Source organism: Dipodomys ordii, unplaced genomic scaffold (genome assembly GCF_000151885.1).
Source record: "Dipodomys ordii isolate 6190 unplaced genomic scaffold, Dord_2.0 Scaffold38, whole genome shotgun sequence".
NCBI classification, from domain to species: Eukaryota; Metazoa; Chordata; class Mammalia; order Rodentia; family Heteromyidae; genus Dipodomys; species Dipodomys ordii.
In genome coordinates, this window is record NW_012267254.1 from 10,915,312 (window position 1) to 10,935,698 (window position 20,387).

At 39.7% G+C, this 20,387-nt stretch overlaps 1 protein-coding gene across 3 annotated transcripts in view; it reads right to left on the reverse strand.

The window, feature by feature from the left end:
* Positions 1 to 11,745: 11,745 nt before the first annotated feature.
* The window catches only part of Xiap (X-linked inhibitor of apoptosis, E3 ubiquitin protein ligase), a 42,252-nt gene continuing 33,610 nt past the window's right edge, over positions 11,746 to 20,387 (reverse strand). The window contains exons 6-7 of one of the 3 annotated variants that reach the window (XM_013018046.1): positions 19,236 to 19,436; positions 11,746 to 12,597 (exon numbers count right to left, since the gene is read on the reverse strand). In XM_013018046.1, the coding sequence (XP_012873500.1) occupies positions 12,404 to 12,597; positions 19,236 to 19,436 (395 nt within the window). In that variant the 3' untranslated portion in view covers positions 11,746 to 12,403. The remainder of the gene's footprint in view (positions 12,598 to 19,235; positions 19,437 to 20,387) is intronic. The other 2 variants (XM_013018045.1, XM_013018047.1) reach the window with 2 other exon arrangements.

Sequence of the window (20,387 nt, forward strand, 5' to 3'; positions counted from 1 at the left end):
AAAAAAGCTGGAAGTGGCGCTGTGGCTCAAGTGGTAGAGCGCTGGCCTTGAGCTGAAGAGCTGAGGGACAGCGCCCAGGCCCAGAGTTCAGGCCCTATGACCGGACCCAAAAAAAAAAAATCTGCTTTAAAAAATAACTGACTAGGGGCTGGGAATGTGGCTCAGTGGTAGTGTGCTTGCCTAGCATACAGCATAAACAGAAAAACCCAGAAGTGGTGTTGTGCCTCAAATGGTAGAGTGCTAGCCTTGAGCAAAAGAAGCTAAGAGATAGTACCCAGGCCCTGAGTTCAAGCCCCAGGCTGGCAAAAAAAATAAATAACTGACTAGCCAGGTACTGGTGGCTCACGCCTATAATCCTAGTTACTCAGGAGCTGAGATCTAAGGACTGTAGTTCAAAGTCAGCCCAGGCATGAAAGCCCATGAGAGTATTATCTTCAATTAACCACTAGAAAACACTGGAAGTAGTGCTGTGGCGAAAAGTGGTAGAGCACTAGCCTTGAGCAAAAGAGCTCAGGGACAGTGCCCACTTGACTGACAATACAAAACAAAACAAAATTAAAAAAAAACTAGTTTCCTGCTCAAAAGTTAAAAACTCATCATATGATCTTGAATTTCTCTAATCTTTCTGGGAGAGACCAAATTTATCTTAAATGTATATCCAAAGAGACCTAGTGTTCACAAAGATTGTTGAGGGCTGAGAAAATGCACAGTATTAGAATGTTTGCCTAGAATGAACAGGAACCTAGGTTTAACAAACTGTAGTTAAAAAAAAAAAGTAACCTTGAGAATTCACAATAAAGGCCTTTGGACCTGTCATTTAAAAACCTCAATTTTAAAGAATGGGTACAGTAGAACAAACCAAGCACTTAGAAATCTGAAGCAGAGCTGGGTACCGGTGGCTGATGTCTGTCATCTTAGATACTCAGAAGGCTGAGATCTGAGGATCTTGGTTTGCTGCCAGCCCAGGCAGAAAAGTCCCTGTGAGCTCTTAACTCCGATTAATGGGAAGTGGCACTGTGGCCCAAATGATACAGAGCTAGCCTTGAGTGCAAAGAGGCTCAGGGACAGTACCCAGGCCCTGAGATCAAGCCTCACAACCTACAAAAAAAAATCTGAAGCAGGACAGTGATGAGTTTAAGCCCAGTCTGTGCTACAATAATATGAGGACATTTGTAGAAAATCAGTAATGAGGGCTGGGAAGGTGGCTCAGAGCTAGAATGCTTGCCTTGCATGCATGAGGCCCTGGATAATGATTCCTCAGCACCACATAAGCAGAAAAAGCAGGAAGTGGTGCTGTGGCTCAAGTGGTAGAGTGCTAGCCTTGAGCTGAAGAGCTGAGGGACAGCATCCAGACCCAGAATTCAGGCCCCACGACCAAAAAAAAAAGGGAAAAAAATCAGTAATGATTTCAAATTATATAGCCTTTTTTTTTCTAAAAACAAAACAACTAAACCTGGTCAAGGAATGTGGCTTAGTGGTAGAGTGCTTGTCTAGCATGCATGAAGCCCTGGGTTCCATCCTTCAGTACCCCATAAACAGAAAAAGCTGGAAGTAGTTCTGTGACTCAAGTGGTAGAGTGCTAGCCTTGAGCAAAAGAAGCTCAGTGACAGTGCCCAGGCTGAGTTCAGGCCCCAGGACTGGCCAAAAGAAAATCCCTAAATCTTACATATGCTAGGTGAACACTTATTAGTTCATTCCTTTGCTCATCTGCTACATATAGAACAAAAGTCAACCTTTTAATGGACTAGATGGTGTGCTAGTCAATGGGAACTAGTAAGACATGGTTCATACTAGGAACCCTACTGGGTATTCCTTGCCAATGTGATGAAAAGTTCTTTTGTCCATTTCTTGGTGTGTGTGTGTGTGTGTGTGTGTGTGTGTGTGTGTGTGTGTGTGTGTGTGTGTGTGTGTGTGTGTGTAGCTGAAGATTGAACACAGGACATATAGAATACCAGGTAAGCACTGTACCATTAAGCTATTTACCCTCCAGCTCCCATGTCCAATTTGTTGAGATCAGAAAGGTAGTCATAAATGTTGGTGCTGGGCTGGGAAGATGGATCAGTGGTAGAGTGCTTGCCTTGCATGCCTGAGGCCCTGGGTTCGATTCCTCAGCACCACATAAGCAAAAAGAAAAAAGCCAGAGGTAGGCGCTGTGGCTCAAGTGGTAGAGCGCTAGCCTTGAGCTGAAGAGCTGAGGGACAGCGCCCAGGCCCAGAGTTCAGGCCCCACAATTGGACACAAAAATAAATAAATAAATAAATAAAATAAAAATAAAAATTCAGTTCTAGTTGATTAAAGCAGGTGAAGGGCCTCACATATACATTTCTCATTTATAGTTGGTTTTGTGGTTTAGTATCATATGGCCAACTTGGTCCTGACATCCAAAACAGAGCCTGGATTTGGACACATATGCGTCAGACACTGAGGCAGCCAATTTAGCTAATTTGTGTCAAAAATTAGCTAGAAACAGTCACTAACTATAAGAATATCTTGACTGGTGATTCACTGTATGATTGAGATGACTAACATAACCTCTATGTCTGGGGTTAGCTATAAATTACAGAGATGGTAGGGATATAATGAAGGAGAGACGTAATAGTATAAGGTAAGAATTCCAAAGTAGAAGTGTGCGTTCCTTTCATGGTTTTGCCTCTGCTTATCTGTGTAATCTTAAGCAAGTCACCCAACTTTTCTGCAGGGATATCATTTCCTGCAGATTTCTAAGAAACTGCTGTTTTCAGAGGAGTGTCATGAAATGTCACCGGTAAAATGCTTTGAATATTGGTTTCGGAGGCGTTAAATTAAAATCAGTATCAAGTATCAAGGGATTCTTTGAGAATACAAACTATTTTCTCTAAATCCATCTGTTTTATAACACGTTAGGAAACAGAACTGAACTGGGCACCAGTGGTTTATGCCTGTAAGCCTAGCTACTCAGGTGGCTGGGACCCCAGAGGATTACAGTTTGAAACCAGCCTGGACAGTGAAGTCTGCTAGAATTCATCTTTAATAAACCAGCAATTTGCAAACAACTCGTAAATCACCAAGCACAAGGAAGAAAGCTCAGCAACAATGAAAGGATGCCTAGTAACTGACTCTGGTACTGGCAGGAAAATAAAGGGACAAAATGCAAAGAAGCAAAGAAGGAGGGAAAAGGAAAGGATGGGAGGGGAGAAGGGATAAGGAAGAGAGGAGAGGGGAAGGAGAGGAGAGAGGGAAAAGAGGAAAGAGGGGGAGAGGGGAGAGAAGAGAAAAAAGACAAGAAAAAGAGCTGACTTGCCTGCTCAAGTCCTGGATGGAACCCAGCACTTCTACCACTGAGTTACATCATCCAGCCCCAGGAAGGCCACTTAAATGGCATGGTTTAAAACTATAACTTCCTCGCCGAGTGCCGGTTGCTCATGCCTGTAATCCTAGCTACTCAAGAGGCTGAGATCTGAGGATCTTGGTTCAAAGCCCACCCAGGCAGTAAACTGTGTGAGACTCTCCAATAAACCACTAGAAAACAAGAAGTGGTGCTGTGGCGCAAGCAGTATAGCACTCACCTCGAGCTGAAGAACACTGGGACAGCGCCTAAGCAGAGTTCAAGCCCCATGACCGACAAAAGGAAAAAAGAAAAGACTAACTTCTGCAAGTGGATACATAGTCCCTACACTACTACTCACATATTTTTTATTGTTATTATAAAGATGACGTACAAAGAGGTTACAGTTACGTAAGTCAGGTAATGAGTAATTTCCTTTTGAACAGTGTCACCCCCTCCCTCATTTTCTCCCACTTTTCCCCTCCCTTCTTCCCTCCCCACAAGTTGTACAGCTCATTTTCAACATAGTGTCTAGTGAGTATCACTGCTAAATTGGTTCACCTTTGTCCCACCATTTCTGTGCCCCCTTACCCTCCCAAAGACAGATAAATGAACAAACAAGACAAAATACTCATATATTTCTGATTTAAATGCAGAGTAACCATGTACAGAGAGAAAAGGTATTAAAAATAAAAGAATTAAAGGGTTTTGAGAAGTATGGTAATGGCCAAGAACCTTTATAAATGAATTTCATCACCATACATCCCTTGATTAATCAGACACTGGTCCACAACTGTTTCATTTTCTGTGATACTAACCCATCATTAGTTCAATAAACTCTAATTAGAGGAATGATTTCTCAGGCTTAGGTAGAGAGTTATTTTGAATCTCTTTCATGTACATTTTCTCAGATGGGCGTCACAGCAATCCTGTTCTACCTGGAACAGAAGTTGTTGACCCCAAATGTTCATATTTTTATTTATATAACTAAGTAAATAACTACTTATAACTCATATTTAGCATGTCTTTTCATCTAATAGATGATATAGAATATATCTGACAAGTTTATAACAAAACTAAGAAAGGCTGAAGTATAGCACAAAGTACATTCATTTTAATAAACAAAATCTAGTTCAAAGAAAAAAACAGGTTTTTCCACATGAGCTAGGTCATTCTTTTAATGATTAACACAGGCCTTTGTTAAATTTCTACTAAGAAATCTATGCACAACGTTTACTTCGTGAAAAATAAAATGATGTTCGCAATTTTTCTCTATTTCACATTAATTTTATGGGAGAGAGATGTGAAGCCTTTTGTTTTTAATACTAGTTCCTTTGAAATATCAGTTAGGAATTCACAAAAGCTCTCATGTGTCTTGTTGTTTTTCCCCTCCCTCAATACAGTTGTCAGTTATCTGGCAGAAGCAGAGCCTAATCTCTGCCAAACAAAATTCCAGTATTTAATGAGAAAATACATTTTTGATGTCTTAGCCAAAAAAATGCAAAGCCCCTTATATAAGCTAATGGAATTAAAAAGAAATCCCTAGTACCTCTTAACAGAATAAAGCTAAAGAAGCAAAACACAAACACTTAAAGGAAAATGACTGCCAAAATAAAAGTTTATGTATCAAATAAACATCTTTAATTTTGCATATAAAATACATACTTTGGGGGGCTGACATGTAGTTCAGTGGTAAAGCTCTTGCTGCTCTTTGAGCCTCAGCACCAGACAGAAATAAACACCTGCATGTACAATATTGGGACAATAAAGGCTATTGAAATAAGAATTATATATTGTAATAGGATTTGTTAGAGTACATGTTAACTATATTCTAGTCTTTCACTGAAAATTTAACTTCTAGGAAAAAAGAAAAATAATCAAAATTTGATTTATTTTGGATTCTTATTCTCTATTTTTAAAATATTCATCCAATATCTATTCATAAGCTTAAAGTTAACCAGTATAGGCCCAAGAATAACATTTTTTATGCTGTTGCCATTAATTGTGTTGCATATCATGCCTCAGAAATTCAATTATCTGTAAGACTTTAAAATATTTCATTTTTTATGGCTCAGTATGTATGTATATATCTGTGGATATGTCACAGTGAAGCTTCCCCATACAACTAATATACAAAAAAAAACTTTTAAAAACTGTAAGCAGCCAGATGCTGCTTACAATTGTAATCCAGGAGGCTGAGATCTGAGGATCATGATTTGAAGCCAGCTTGTGCAAGAAAGCCCATGAGACTTTTTTTTGGGGGGGGGAGTTCCAGTTGTGGGGCCTGAACTCTGGGCCTGGGCACTGTCCCTCAGCTCTTCAGCTCAAGGCTAGCGCTCTACCAGTTGAGCCACAGCGCCACTTCTGGCTTTTTTCATTTTGCTTATGTGGTGCTGAGGAATCCAACCCTGGGCCTCAGGCAAGCGCTCTACCACTGAGCCATCTTCCCAGCCCCCCATGAGACTCTCATCTCCAATAAACTACCAAAAAAAGCTGCAAGTGGAGCTATGGCTCAAGCAGTAGAGCCCATTGCCTTAAGCAAAAAAAGGTCAGGGACAGTACCCAGGCCCTGAGTTCAAGCCCCGACTGGCACACTGGCACACACACACACACACACACACACACACACACACACACACACACACACTCCCTTCTAGGTAGAATACAAAGCCAAGGTTATACAAGGATTTCTTATAAGTAAATCAATGGTTTTGGCAAAAAATACAATTAAATAGACACTATCCTAGCCTCACCTGTATTTTTTTTTGTCAGTCATGGGGCTTGAACTCTGGGCCTGAGCGCTGTCCCTCAGCTCTTCAACTCAAGGCGAGCGCTCTACCACTTGAGCTACAGCATCACTTCCGGTTTTTCTGGTGGTTTATTGGAGATAAGAGTCTCACGGAGTTTCCTGCCTGGGCTGGCTTTGAACCACGATCCTCAGATCTCAGCCTCCTGAGTAGCTAGAATTACAGGCGTGAGTCACTGGCACCTGGCTATCACCTGTATCTTAAGATATAATTTTGGCCACAATAGAGAACCACACATGTAGACTTATACAACTCTGAAGATCTATGGAACCCAAGACCTCTACTCCACTGTTTTTGTTGTTGTTGTTTATGTGTCACAGTCACATAAAAATTTCAGAATTATACAGAATTCAGGACTGTTAATTATTATGTATTAGACACTACTTCCAACTCTGAAATTCTTTCCTTCCAAGTGAACAGCTCACATTTCACTGAAACTTTGGCTCTCTCTACAAGTGCAGATCTGTTCTGTAGAATTTCAACCAGTTGCTGTCATATTAGCACTTAGGAGTGAACTTTCAAATCCTTAACTCTTTCCTTGCTTGACTGAAGGATAGTTTAATGTTAATGACCAGTAATAGGGATAGCATGAACTCAGCAATGAAGGGACAGAAGATGCATTCTTATTACAAGGCTCAGAGTATATGCATGCAAGACATTTTTTGGGGGGGGGTCAGTTGTGGGGCCTGAACTCTGGGCCTGAGTGCTATCCCTCAGCTCTTCAGCTCAAGGCTAGCACTCTACCACTTGAGCCACAGCACCCACTTCCAGCTTTTTCTGCTATGTGGTGCTGAGGAATCGAACCAAGGGCCTCATGCATTTGAGGCGAGCACTCTACCACTGAGCCACCTTCCCAGCCTAACATGACAGTTTTTTTGAAAAATATAATTAGAAAGGACTTACAGATATTGCCTGTTATGACTACTAAGTTTTGGCAGTTTAATATGGAACTGAGTTAGCAAAAAATTATAAGGAAAAGTAAGAAAGGTGAGGATGATACTCACTTTTAGAAAACATCAAATTGGGGCTGGGAATGATAGTGATAGAGCACTCAAAGTTAGTGCTCCACCACTTGAGCAATAGCACCTCTCTGGCCTTTTCTGTGATTGATTGAAGAGTCTCATGAACTTTCCTGCCTGAGCTAAATCCTCAGATCTCAACCTCCTGAGTAGCTAGGATTACAGGCGTGAGCCACCAGTGCCCAGCTGTATATTTTTTTTAATAAACTCTAACTTTTGTTAAGGCTGTCCTTAACCTCAAGACCTGCCTGCTTATAACTACTGCAAAGCTGGGATTATAGATATGTGCCACTGTACCCAGCTTCCAAACTCATTTTAGTATTTTGAAGGAGGTTGTTTTATTTTTCTAAGAAAGTGAAACAAATATAAATATTTTAAAGAATAAACTTTATTCACAGAAAAATAAGCTTTAATCTAAGACAAATGCCAGATTGTACAGCAGAAAGTAATTTTCTTAGTTTTCCATACTGATGGAAAGATTCTTACAAAGTGAAAAAAAGCCATAAAATTATACTCACAAATATAGTACTCTGTCCCTTATCACATGAGTATTCACAATACTAATACAATGACATAACAATCAGTCATTCTGTCAGGTTAAGTATAATAGTAATTAAAAATGTAAAAATTTAACCGAAATTACAGTAAAGCTTTTGTTACATAAAATCAAAAATGCAAATCTATTACTAGGTGTAGAAGAAATGGTAAAAATATACTTACACAGGACTTTTAAATGGTACATTAACAATACACAATAAGCATGTAGCAAATGCCAAGATATCTGCAAATTTCAAACTTCAAAATACAATCTTACCACCCAAGCATTAATATACAGTTGTTCAATTTTAAGATGATACATGCATTTAAGATTGTCCTATTATGTCAGTTATAGTGTCATTTAACATGTAGTAAAAAGTTGGAGCACAGTGAGTGGAAGGAACTGTTGAAAAATGAACTTTTATACCTTTTAGGACAGGGAGCTTGATGACGGTTTTTCACCTTCAAATTATGTTCCAGCCAGGGCTCTGACAGTAATTAGCTATATAATTTGAAGAAAGTTGCTCTTTTTTGAGCCTCGGTTGCCTCAACTATAGAATGAGGGGATCAATGAGCTTCCAGCTCTGAATATGATTCCATTATGCTGGGAAAGAAATGCATAATGTGATAAATGGATGAGTCAAATTGAAATGCTTATTACAAAGGTGGAAATAAATCAATAGTTTCTATTAGGAAAGCTCAACTGGATTTAATAAGGATAAATTTAAATCTTTATAAAAAGAATGAAAATATTTCTGACTTCTGACCAATTTATTTATTGTAATTTACCTAATCAAGATCAGTAATCGTAACAAAGTTATCATGTAAGAACTTTTTCTAAGTTTTAACCCCAATTTCTAAGGGTAGGAGGCATAAGGGGGTTATATCAAAACCTTGGAAGACAGTCATTATTTTCATTTCACAAATGAAGAACTTATTTGATTAAAAAGAACTACATCTGTCAAACTTTCCCATTTCCTCATTTCTCTAATGGCAAGGGCTTTTCTCTCAACTCCTCCCATTGCTTTCCTCACTCAACACCTGGCTCATCATAAACAAAACATTGACTTGGGTCTAATGAAGACAATATTAGGCAACCAATGTTGAGGTGGTACTTTCAAAGTTCAATATACAAATCTTATGCACTAAAACAGAAACAAAAAAGCAATACCAAAATTTAAATATAATAATTAAACAAAATATAATACAATCACATTACATACTATACTCACCCTACCTCCTTAACCAAAGGCAGGTGGGAAAACCAAATCTCAAAGGTAAAAGTAATAGTCATGAATTAATAAGCCTGGATTTACTTTATAAAGGCTATACTAATTTTGGCAGAAGAAAAAACTTTTGATCAGCACACTAAATTACTACAAATAAAGATAACTATTTAATACAAAATAGTTTTAATCTTCACAGGCCTAAATATAGTAAAATAATGGTGGTGACTTCAAAAATTCTAAAGTGACCTCCATACAGAAAAAGAATGCGGACAGGTAGATAAGAACTACAGTGGGTAGGGATTTGGATCCTGTTACACTTTGACCTTGCAATTGGTCAATTTTTGCAAAATTATGTGGAAAAATCCCAGTGCTTTTTTTGTAGTAAGAAAAAAGACAAAATCCGGTAGGTCTGTAAATTTTTGATTAGAAGCTGGAGTGCTGAGTGATTTTAAGAACCTGAAGCAACAGCATTTCTAAACCATTCTTAAAATAAACTTGTTAGCCACATCAGCTTCATGCATTAAATTTCACAACTCATGGAGACAAAGAAAAAAAAGGTCTTGCTTAACTCAACACACAAGTTTTAAAAGAAGAGTTTAATGAACTGAAACTCCCCAACATGAAACGCCTGTATTACAATTTAGTCTTTGAGTTCTTGACTAACAAGTACGTTGGATTACCTATGTGACTTGGAGCTGAAGTGTTCTGGAAAACATATTTTTAAAATTTTAACACTTTTTTCCCCTGTAAGAATGCTTTGAATGTAACTTTAAGTTTAACGCTTAATCTATACAGATTTCATTTAACTTAATGATTATATAACTAGACTTAAACAGAAAACAGTGCAATGGAGAACTGAAGTTTTTGTACATGCATATATGCACACACATACACACACACACACACACACACACACACACACACAAATCTGAGATTTACATATACACAGAAAAAAAAGAAACAGAAAACCAGGATGTCATTACTTAATTCTGTTTAAATCTGCAATGCTGTAAATGAATTTACCATGAATATCACTTAATGTAGTAGTCCACAGAACATAACAATACTTTTTCTCTTAGCAAATACAACAAAAATATAATTTCTAATAGTTTCGCTCTCAAACTATTCTCTGTAGCAGAATGCCACTCATCTTTATAATATATTTTCCACAAGAATCTCTTTTTTTTTTGCTGGTTCTGGGGCTTGAACTCAGGGTCTGGGCACTGTCCCTCATCCTCTTTGTGTTCAAGGCTGGCGCTATATAATTTGAGTCCCAGCGCCACTTCAGGCTTTTTTCTGAGTAGTTTATTGGAGATGAGTCTCATGGACTTTCTTGCCTGGACTGGCAAGATCTTCAAATCTCAGCCTCCTGAGTGGCTAGGATTAGAGGCATGAACCATCAGTGCCTGGCACAAGAATCATTTTAAGTCAATTTTGGATGTTCCAATTTTATCCATACTGACTCTTACTAATTCTTTTTTTTTTCTCGACTAGTTTTCTACCACTTGAGCTACAGCTCTACTTCTGGCTTTTTATTAGTTAACTGGGCATGAGTCTCACAGACCTTTCTGCCCAGGCTGGCTTTGAACTGTAATCCTCAAATCTCAGCCTCCTGAGTATCTAGGATTATAGGCCTAAACCAGCAGTGCCTGACTCAAGTTCTTAAAATACATAAACAACTATTCTTCCCTTGTCAATATTTTATAATTTCCAAGAGGTTTTAAGGATTGTGAGAGGGTAATTTTTAACAAGCATCTACAACTATTACTACTTAAGCAAACAAAAAAAAACATATAAGTGAAGACAACACCTTGTTCTCCATATATACATCTTAACCATACTAACAGTAAAAATTCACACAAAACTTTAGGATACAACAATTTCAACTAGGAAAGCTGTCACTGTAACTACAAGCAGGATTCATACATGCTTCTACTTTACCTACATAAGCAGACAAATGTTTAAAATACTGGATTAACAAAGTGACTTAGTAAAGTGACTTAGGCAGGCTTAAACTAGCAAGGATTAAGGATGAATCCTTACTAATTAATTGGAAGATCTGAGACATATTTTATATTTCATCTTACAAAATCAGAATATTTATTTTGAAAAAAGATAAGAAGACATGGTCTACCTGTTAGAAAACTACCACTCAGAAATAGTTTTCACCCACAAAGCAGGGAAAACAGAAATATTTGAATTTCACATTGGCACCAAAAAGGTTAAGTGCTCTGACTTCCTGAATTATGAAAAACTAAAACTGAGCCGTAAGTAGTTCTGCAGGCGTTTGAACATGCCTAAGCCTTTAAATCAGTAAATACTTCCTAAAAATTCTGATTACAAAAGCAATACACACTTACAAAAATTCAAACAAAATAAAAAGGAAGTGAAGGACTCCTGTAAGCCCCTAGGACGCAACCCTTCCCCCTGCAAGAAGAAAAATCACATTTAAGAGTTTAGTATATAATCTTTCCAAATATTTTGTTCTATATACAAAATACACAGACACCTTGATTTGGCTCATACTATACATATTATTTTGCCATTGCATTTACATCTTTCCATGTCAGTATATGTTGTCTAAGTGGTAGTCTATCATTAAACATCCTTTTAGATGTGGTAGAATCTTTTAAAAAAGAAAAATATGTACACAGGTTGGGTGCCAGTGGCTCACACCTGTATTCTAGCTACATTGAAGGCAGAGATGGGGAGGACCATAGCTCCAGTTGTAGCAAAAAGTTTGTGTGATTCCATCTCAACAGAAAAAGCTGGGCATGGTAATATGTGCCCATCATCCCAGCTACAGCTGAAAGTATAAATAGGAGGATTGTGGTCCAAGGTGGCCCAGACAGTTCTCAAAAACAAAAAACAAGTAACAACTAGAGCAAAAGGGCTAGAGGCATGATTCAAGAGGTCGAATGCCTGCTGTTAAACACAAAGCACTGAGTTCAAGCCACAGTACTGCTCCCCAGTTGTTTACACACATGATTATAATTTTAAAAGAAAATATTATCCTAAAACATAAAGACAAACATCTAAAGATAATGTCTGTCTTTCTACACATGTGGAACAGTTCATTCCATTTTCACACAGAACAACTTATGTGATTGAGGAGATTAGCACTAATCTCAACATTCACACAGAATGCTCCACTTGTTAAACTTCTCTGAAATGAACGAAAAATTCAAATGATCAGTTCACTTATTCATAGAAACTAAGCCAGTGTGCTACAAATACACACTGTGATCAACTATAATAAGTTGCTTCTTAATCTAGGGCTTCAATTGAATAAAAATAAAAAATAACTGGATATATGATACAGTTAAATAACCTGAAAATCCAGATATTCAATGCTTAGACTGCCAATTAAAATAATGGTATTTACATTTGTTTTCACTTGGTAGCAAATGCAAATTGAATTCAATACTGATTACTTAATGTTCATTCACATCACATATTCAATCAGGGTCTTAAGAAGAACATAAACATGCCTATTGTGGTGCTAGGTTAAGACATAAAAATTTTTTGCTTGAAAGTAATGACTGTGTAGCACATGGGACATTTGTCCACTGCTTCAGCACATTGTTTACAAGTGACCAGATGTCCACAAGGAATAAAAACTACAGCAATGTTTCTATCCATGCAGATTTTGCAAAGTTTTTCTTCTTGCAGGCGCCTTAGCTGCTCTTCAGTACTAATTTCTGTACAAAGAGAAAAGAAATATACTCATTTTAGACTTTCTTAATTATTTCAATTCACTGAGACATTACTGAACCCCTACTGTGTGCCTGACACTCAAGTGCTGGGAGCTGGGAGATGACTCACACATATCCTGTGTTCTTAAATAGCTAGCATACTAGTGGTGGAGGATATGAGATGAGGTTATAGAGGTAAGCACAAAGTACAAAGTGATAAGTGCTCTAATAAAGTTACATATAAATTGCTCTAGGACAAGATGAACAAGTTCTTCTGTTCAGGCTTGTTAGAGAAGGCATCATGGGAGAAGGGAGGAGGAGAGTGGAGGAGTGACATTTAAACATGGGAGCAATTTGCCACACAGAAGAAAGGATTAGTTAAAAGAAGCAGCATATGGAAAGGACATGACTAATTCCAGTAAGACATGGATTTGAGGGACACTTCTGCAATGGGACAATTAAGATTTGGTATTTGAATGTGAGGGCTGTAGAAGTAAAAGGAAATATATGAATTTGGGATTCTCAGACATTTTGAGGTATTTATGCAGGGAACCCATACAAAAATTTCCAGTACATAACTGGACAATCAAATTTAAGTTTAGAAGTCAGGGCATGCCGGACACTGGTGGCTCCCAGCTGTAATGCTAGTTACTCAGGAGGCTGAGATCTGAGGACCACAGTTCAAAGCCAGCCTAGGCAGGACAGGCAGACTCTTTTTGCCAATTATCCATCAGAAAAGTGCCCAGGCTCTGAGTTCAAGCCTCATGACAGACCAAAAATAAAAGACGTCAGGGTGAGAAAAAGTGTCATCAATATATAGGTAACAAAGAAATGCTTGTATAATTTAGCCTTTTCCAAAATAGGTTTTGTGAAATGGTAACAATTATGCCACAAAAATGTGCTTCCTGGTCATATATAATTAAAATTGAAGCAGCAGCAGTCAACAGCAACAGTATAAATACTATGTGCTAGGCACTATTCCAAGTGTGCTATGTATCTTGACTGTCTTTGTAATCACTGTACACTCATACTTTCCAAATTTGGCCTCAAATAGAATGACTTGAACTCTTTCCTCTCCCTTCCTTCCCCTCTCTTTTCCCTCCCTCCCTCTCCTCATCTTTTTCCTCCCTTATCAGTGTTGGGGATGGAACTCAGGGCCCTTTATATGCTAAGTGAGAATTCTACCATTGAGCTGTGCCACTTTAAGCAACATATTCCTGGGCCTTATTCACTAAACTTTATATTTCGAGGTTAAAAATACACTGCATTTGGGAATCACTGACATCACATTCAGTATAATACAATATGGTATATATCCATCTTGAAATAGTACGATGCATTTCTATGTTCAACTATGGAGCTCCTTTATTGTGATAGCTCTTTTTTAAAAATTTTTTTTTGGGTCCAGTTGTGGGGCCTGAACTCTGGGCCTGGGCGCTGTCCCTCAGCTCTTCAGCTCAAGACTGATGCTCTACCACTTGAGCCATAGCGCCACTTCCTGCTTTTTTCTTTTTGCTTACGTGGTGCTGAGGAATGGAACCCAGGGCCTCATGCATGCAAGGCAAGCGCTCTACCACTGAGCCACCTTCCCACCCCTTGTGATAGCTCTTTTAATAGCTCAAAGAAACGTGTGGGAGGGCTGGGAAGGTGGCTCAGTGGTAGAGTGCTTGCCTTGCATGCATAAAGCCCTGGGTTCGATTCCTCAGCACCACATAAGCAAAAAGAAAAAAGCCGGAAGTGGCGCTGTAGCTCAAATGGTAGAGCACTAGCCTTGAGCTGAAGAGCTGAGGGACAGCGCCCAAGCCCAGAGTTCAGGCCTCATGACCGGACCCCCCCCCAAAAAAAAGAAACGTGTGGGAAACAATTTTTTTGTGGGTTGTGGGGTCTGAACTCTGGGCCTGGGAGCTGTCCCTCAGCTCTTCAGGTCAAGGCTAGTGCTCTACCACTTTAGCCACAGGGCCACTTCCAGCTATTTCTGCTCATATAGTGCTGAGGAATCGAACCCAGGGCTTCATGCATGCAAGGCAATACTACTCTACCACTGAGCCACCTTCCCAGCCCCGAAACATTGTTTAATTTTACTTAACAAATACTGAAACACTTAACTAAGTTAGAGGCATTAGGGATACAATTAACAAACATATCAACTTCAGACCCTCAGTAGTTCATACACAAGTCACAAACATAAGTAATCAGGAAATTACAATACGCTATAATGATAAAGGTAATTACAGTGTGTTATGAAGAACACAGGAAGGGTGTGTGTGCACCTGTGTGCACGTATGCACACATAAAAGGCCTACTGGAGAAAATTATACCTAAACTGGATCCTAAAAGAGGAGTAGGAATTAACCAGAAGGGGAAGATCATGGAGGGCAGGGGAAGTGAAGGATCAATTTCTAGCCAACAGAACATAGCGTACAAGTGTACAAGTAAGAATCTGTAAAGGAAATAGCATAAAAGGAGGCTATGGAAAGATTTGGTAAGCTAGTTTGTCCCTCATCCTACGGGCCCTGGTGATAGGTTTTAAATTGAAGACTAGGCCACATTTGTGTACCAGAGGTTTCTCTAGAGAGGGTTTGGACAAAATGATTAATTTTCTTCTTAAAATCAACTTTGTGCACAATAAAAGCTATAGGCTCGCCTGGGGAAGTAGCTCAAGTTGTACTGGTACACATGAGGCCCTGTGTTTGATCCCCAACACCAAACCCCCCTCCCCCCACAAAAGTTATGAAGATTGTTTGCACAATAGTGTAAATGTATTTAGCACTATCAAACTATTTACTTAAAACAGTTAAAATGGGCTGGGAATGTAGTTTAGTGACAGAATCCTTGCCTAGCATGCATGAAGCCCTGGGTTTGATTCCTCAGTACTACCGAAACAGAAAAAGCCAGAAGTGGCACTGTGGCTCATGTGGTAGAGTGCTAGCTTTGAGCTTCTTAAGAAGCTCATAGACAGTACCCAAGCCCTTAGTTCAAGCCCCAGAACTGGCAAAAACAAAAACAGAAAACCTCTGTTAAAATGACAATTGTTTTTTCCTCCTTTCTGTAGGCTGGGATTGAATGCAGGTTCTGATGCATGCTGGGCAATTACTCTACCATTGAGCTATACACATTCTCAGCCTGAAACTGGTTAATTATATGTTATGTGCATTTTGTCACAGTTTAAAAAAAAACTAAGAGACAAATAAAACTGAATACTGCTCCCAACCACCAGAATGATCTTCAGCACTCCTGCACAACTTGAGGTTTCTATCTGACCTCATAAAAACTGTCAGGTATGGCCAGGCACTGGTGGCTCATACCTGTAACCCTAGCTACTCATGAGGCTGAGATCTGAGGACTGTAGTTCAATGGCCACCTGGGTAGGAAAGTCCATCAGACTCTCCTGTCCAATTAACCACCAAAAAGCTGAAGTGGAGCACCAACCTTGAGCACTAAAGCTCAGGGACAGCAACCAGGCCCAAAGTTCAAGCCCCAGGACCAGCAATCAATCAAGCAATAAGAACTATCAGGGCTAACAAACATGGATATCATTACCCTTTTTCTAGTAAAGCTATTTACTTTAGACAAATTTACCTTAGACAACTACTTCATGCCATCTTTAAAGGTGGTAACTGGGTCCTACATTCATTCTACAAGGCCTATTTCTAGATCAGAAATTTTCTGGCATATGATCATTAAAGGTATTATATAGATTCTTCTTTTTTTTTCCCAGTCCTGGGGCTTGAACTTAGGGCTTGGGCACTGACCCTGAGCCCTGAGTTTCTTTTGCTCAAGACTAGCACTCTAACACAGGACCCACAGCAACATTTCAAGTTCTTTCTGTTTATGTAGTACTGAGGAATCAAACCCAGGACTTCATGCATGCTAGGCAAGCACTCTACCACTATGCCACATTATAGCCCCATGTATATTATTCTTCTAACATAAGATGATATTATACAATTTACTGTTAGAGCAGATCCATGCGGGATGGTAAAAAATTAGTATGTGTCAAATGCCAATGGTTCATGCCTATAGTTCTAGCTACCCAGGAGACTGATATCTGAAGATCAGAGCTCAAAGCTAGCCTGGGCAAAAAAAAGTCTGTGTGACTCTTCCTCCAACTAGCTACCAAAAAGTTGGAAGTGAAGCTCAAGTGGTAGAGTACTAATATTTTTTTTGGCTAGTCCTGGGGCTTGAACTCAGCCTGGGCACTGTTCTGAGCTGCTTTTTTTTTTGCTCAAGGCTAGCACTCTACCACTTGAGCCACAGCACCACTTCCAGCTTTCTCTGTGTATGTGGTACTAAGGAATCCAACCCAGGACTTCATGCATGCTAGGTAAGCACTCTACCACTAAGCCACATTCCCAGCCCCTAGAGCACTAATCTTGAGTAAATAGCTAAAAGACAGTACCAGGTTTGAGTTCAAACCCCAGTACCAACACAAAAAATCATACTAAAACAGTATGCTATGCCATGCCAGCAGTAGCCTCATATCATACATCTTGTGTTTACCAAGTCTCTTGATTGCTTCAAAGGCTACATCAAGTGACTAGCCTATACCATCTGGGTTTGGGCAATTACATGCTATGATGTTCACACAATAATGAAAGTGCCTAACAACATGTTTCTTAAGCTATGTCCCCATTGTTAAGGAACATGTGACTATAATTAGGTTTAGATGAGGTCATGAGGGTGAGAACTTATGATGGAATTAGTGTCCTTGTAAGTAGAGGAAGGAAGACCAGAGCATTTATGGACCCCCAACTCCACAAGCACCTCTCATTGTGAGGACACAATAAAAAGGCAGCCATCTTCAAGGCCATCATTGGGAACATTGCACCTTGATTTTGAACTTCTCTGTACTGGAAGAATCAGATGTCTTTTGTTTAAGTCACCTAGTGATTCATTATAGTAGCCTAAGCAGAATAACACACAGTATTAAGTGTATATTTAGAAGGATCTTTAGTCTGACATTATCCAAAAAATGTACTCATTACCTGACAATACCTTAATAACAATACACTATTAAAAATCTTTAGGGGGCTGGGAAGGTGGCTCAGTGGTAGAGCGCTTGCCTTGCATGCATGAGGCCCTGGGTTCGATTCCTCAGCACCACATAAGCAAAAAGAAAAAAGCCGGAAGTGGCACTGTGGCTCAAGTGGTAGAGCACTAGCCTTGAGCTGAAGAGCTGAGGGACAGCGTCCAGGCCCAGAGTTCAGGCCCCACGACCAGACAAAAAAAAAAAATCTTTAGGGCTGGGAAGGTGGCTCAGTGGTAGAGCGCTTGCCTTGCATGCATGAGGCCCTGGGTTTGATTCCTCAGCACCACATAAGCAAAAAGAAAAAAGCCGGAAGTGTGCTGTGGCTCAAGTGGTAGAGCATTGGCCTTGAGCTGAAGAGCTGAGGGACAGCGCCCAGGCCCAGAGTTCAGGCCCCACGACTAGACTCCCCCCCCAAAAAAAATAAATAAATAAAATCTTTATCTGCCAGGCACCAGTGGCTCACACGTGTAATCCTAGCTACTCAGGAGGCTGAGATCTGAGGATCACAGTTCAAAGCCAGCCCGGGCAGAAAAGTCCATGAGACTCTTATCTCCAACTAACCACTAGAAAACTGGAAGTGGCGCTGTGGCTTAAGTGGTAGAGCGCATGCCTTGAGCTGAAGAGCACAGGGATAGCACCCAAGCCCAGAGTTCAGGCCCACAACTAACCAAAAAAAAAATCTTTATCTATTGGATATACAGAAATATTTATAGAGGGACAGGGAAGGTGGCTCAGTGGTAAAGCGCTTGCCTTGCATGCCTGAGGCCCTGGGTTCAATTCCTCAGCACCACATAAGCAAAAAGAAAAAAGCCGGAAGTGGCACTGTGACTCAAGAGGTAGAGCGCTAGCCTTGAGCTGAAGAGCTGAGGGACAGCGTCCATGCCCAGAGTTCAGGCCCCACGACCGGACCCCCCCCCAAAAAAGAAATATTTATAGATAATTATATAGGGAAAGTCTGGTGTTAAAAAGTACTGTAGCCAAAAAAAAAAAGATTGAGGGGTAGATAAGAAGATTGGAAAAGTATTGAAAATTATTGAAGCTGAGGGCTTATTATAGTCTTCTCTTTTCTTTTTTGTAAGTTTGAAATGCTTCATTATTAAAGGTTAAAAAATGTTTATATTAAGGGAGAAGTGAGCTGGGTACTGGTGACTCACACCTGTCATCTCTGAGTTCAAGCCTCAGGATAGGCACACAAAAAAGAGGGAGAAGTGAGAGGAGGGAAATTAATGAGCACAGAAATGATATTAAAGCAGCAGACATAGGGTTTGGGTTAGGTGGTAATGTGCCTGAATAGCAAGCACAAGATTCTGAGTTCAAATCTTAATCCTAGTACATAGTTCAAAAAAACAAAAAACAAAAAACAGCCACACAGCTGGGCACTGATGGCTCACATCTATAATCCTAGCTACTCAGGAGGCTGAGATCTGAGGTTTGAAGCCAGCCCAGGCAGGAAAGTCTGGGAGACTGATCTCCAATGAAAACTACTCAGAAAAAGCTGGAAATAGTGCTGTGGCTCAAGTGGTAGAGTGCTAGCCTTGTGCACAGATAGGATCAGAGACAGAGCCCAGGCCCTAAGTTCAAGCCCCAGACTGGCAAAAAAAAAAGCCATGCATACCTTTCTGCAATGACGTCTGACTTGATTCATCTTGTGTATTATCTTTCTGAGCATTCACTAGATCTGCAACCAGAATTTCAAGTGATATATAGTTGCTCCCAGATGTCTGAATTTTTTCCTCCATTATTTTCTTAATATCCTTGAAACTGAATCCCATTCTTATAGCTTCCTGTACCATAGGATTCTGGAAGATAGTATCATCTGAGAAGAAAATTGGACAAAAAATGAGCATGGTTGAATCAAATATTTTCATTAATACAACTTAATAAAATAGTTTAAAATAGCATGCAGCAATCTGAGTGAGGTAATACACAATTGTAAGCCCAGAACTCAAGAGACTGACAGGAGGAGAATCATGAGTGTGAAATCAGCCTAGGCTACACTCAAAAAAAAAAAAAAGAAAGAAACAGAATGAACTATGCAACTATGCAGGGAAGGGAGGGAAAAACGGGGGGAAAGTGAAGGAAGGGATGACACTGTCCATTACCTGACTTATGGAACTGTAACCATTTTGTACAAATTGTTAATAATTCTTTTTGTCAGTCATGTGGCCTGAACTCTGGACCTGGGCACTGTCCCTCAGCTCTTCAGCTCAAGGCTAGCAAACTACCACCTGAGTCACAGCGCTACTTCCGGCTTTTTCTGCTTATGTGGTGCTGAGGAATAAAACTCAGGGCCTCATGCATGCAAGGCAAGCACTCTACTACTGAGCCACCTTCCCAACCCCTAAAATTATTTTTTATTTCTTACTGTTATTATAAAGGTGATATACAGAGGCATTACAGACATGTAAGTCAGGTAATGAGTACATTTCTTTTTGGACAATGTCACCCTATTCCCTTGCTCTCTCCCAGTGTTTCCCTCCCATCTCCACCCAAAAGTTGTATAGTTCATTTTCAATATAGTGTCTAGTGAGAATCATTGCTGCATTTGTTCACCCAATAAAATTATTTCTTAAAAAAGTTTAAAGCCAGGCACTGGTGGGTCATACCTGTAATCCTAGCTACTCAGGAAACTGAGATCTGAGGATCACGGTTCGAAGCCAGACTAGGCAGAAAAGTCAATGAGACTCTTATTTCCAATAAACCACTAGAAAACCAAAGTGGCTCTGTGGCTCAAGAGGTAGAGCACTAGCCTTGAGCTGAAGAGCTA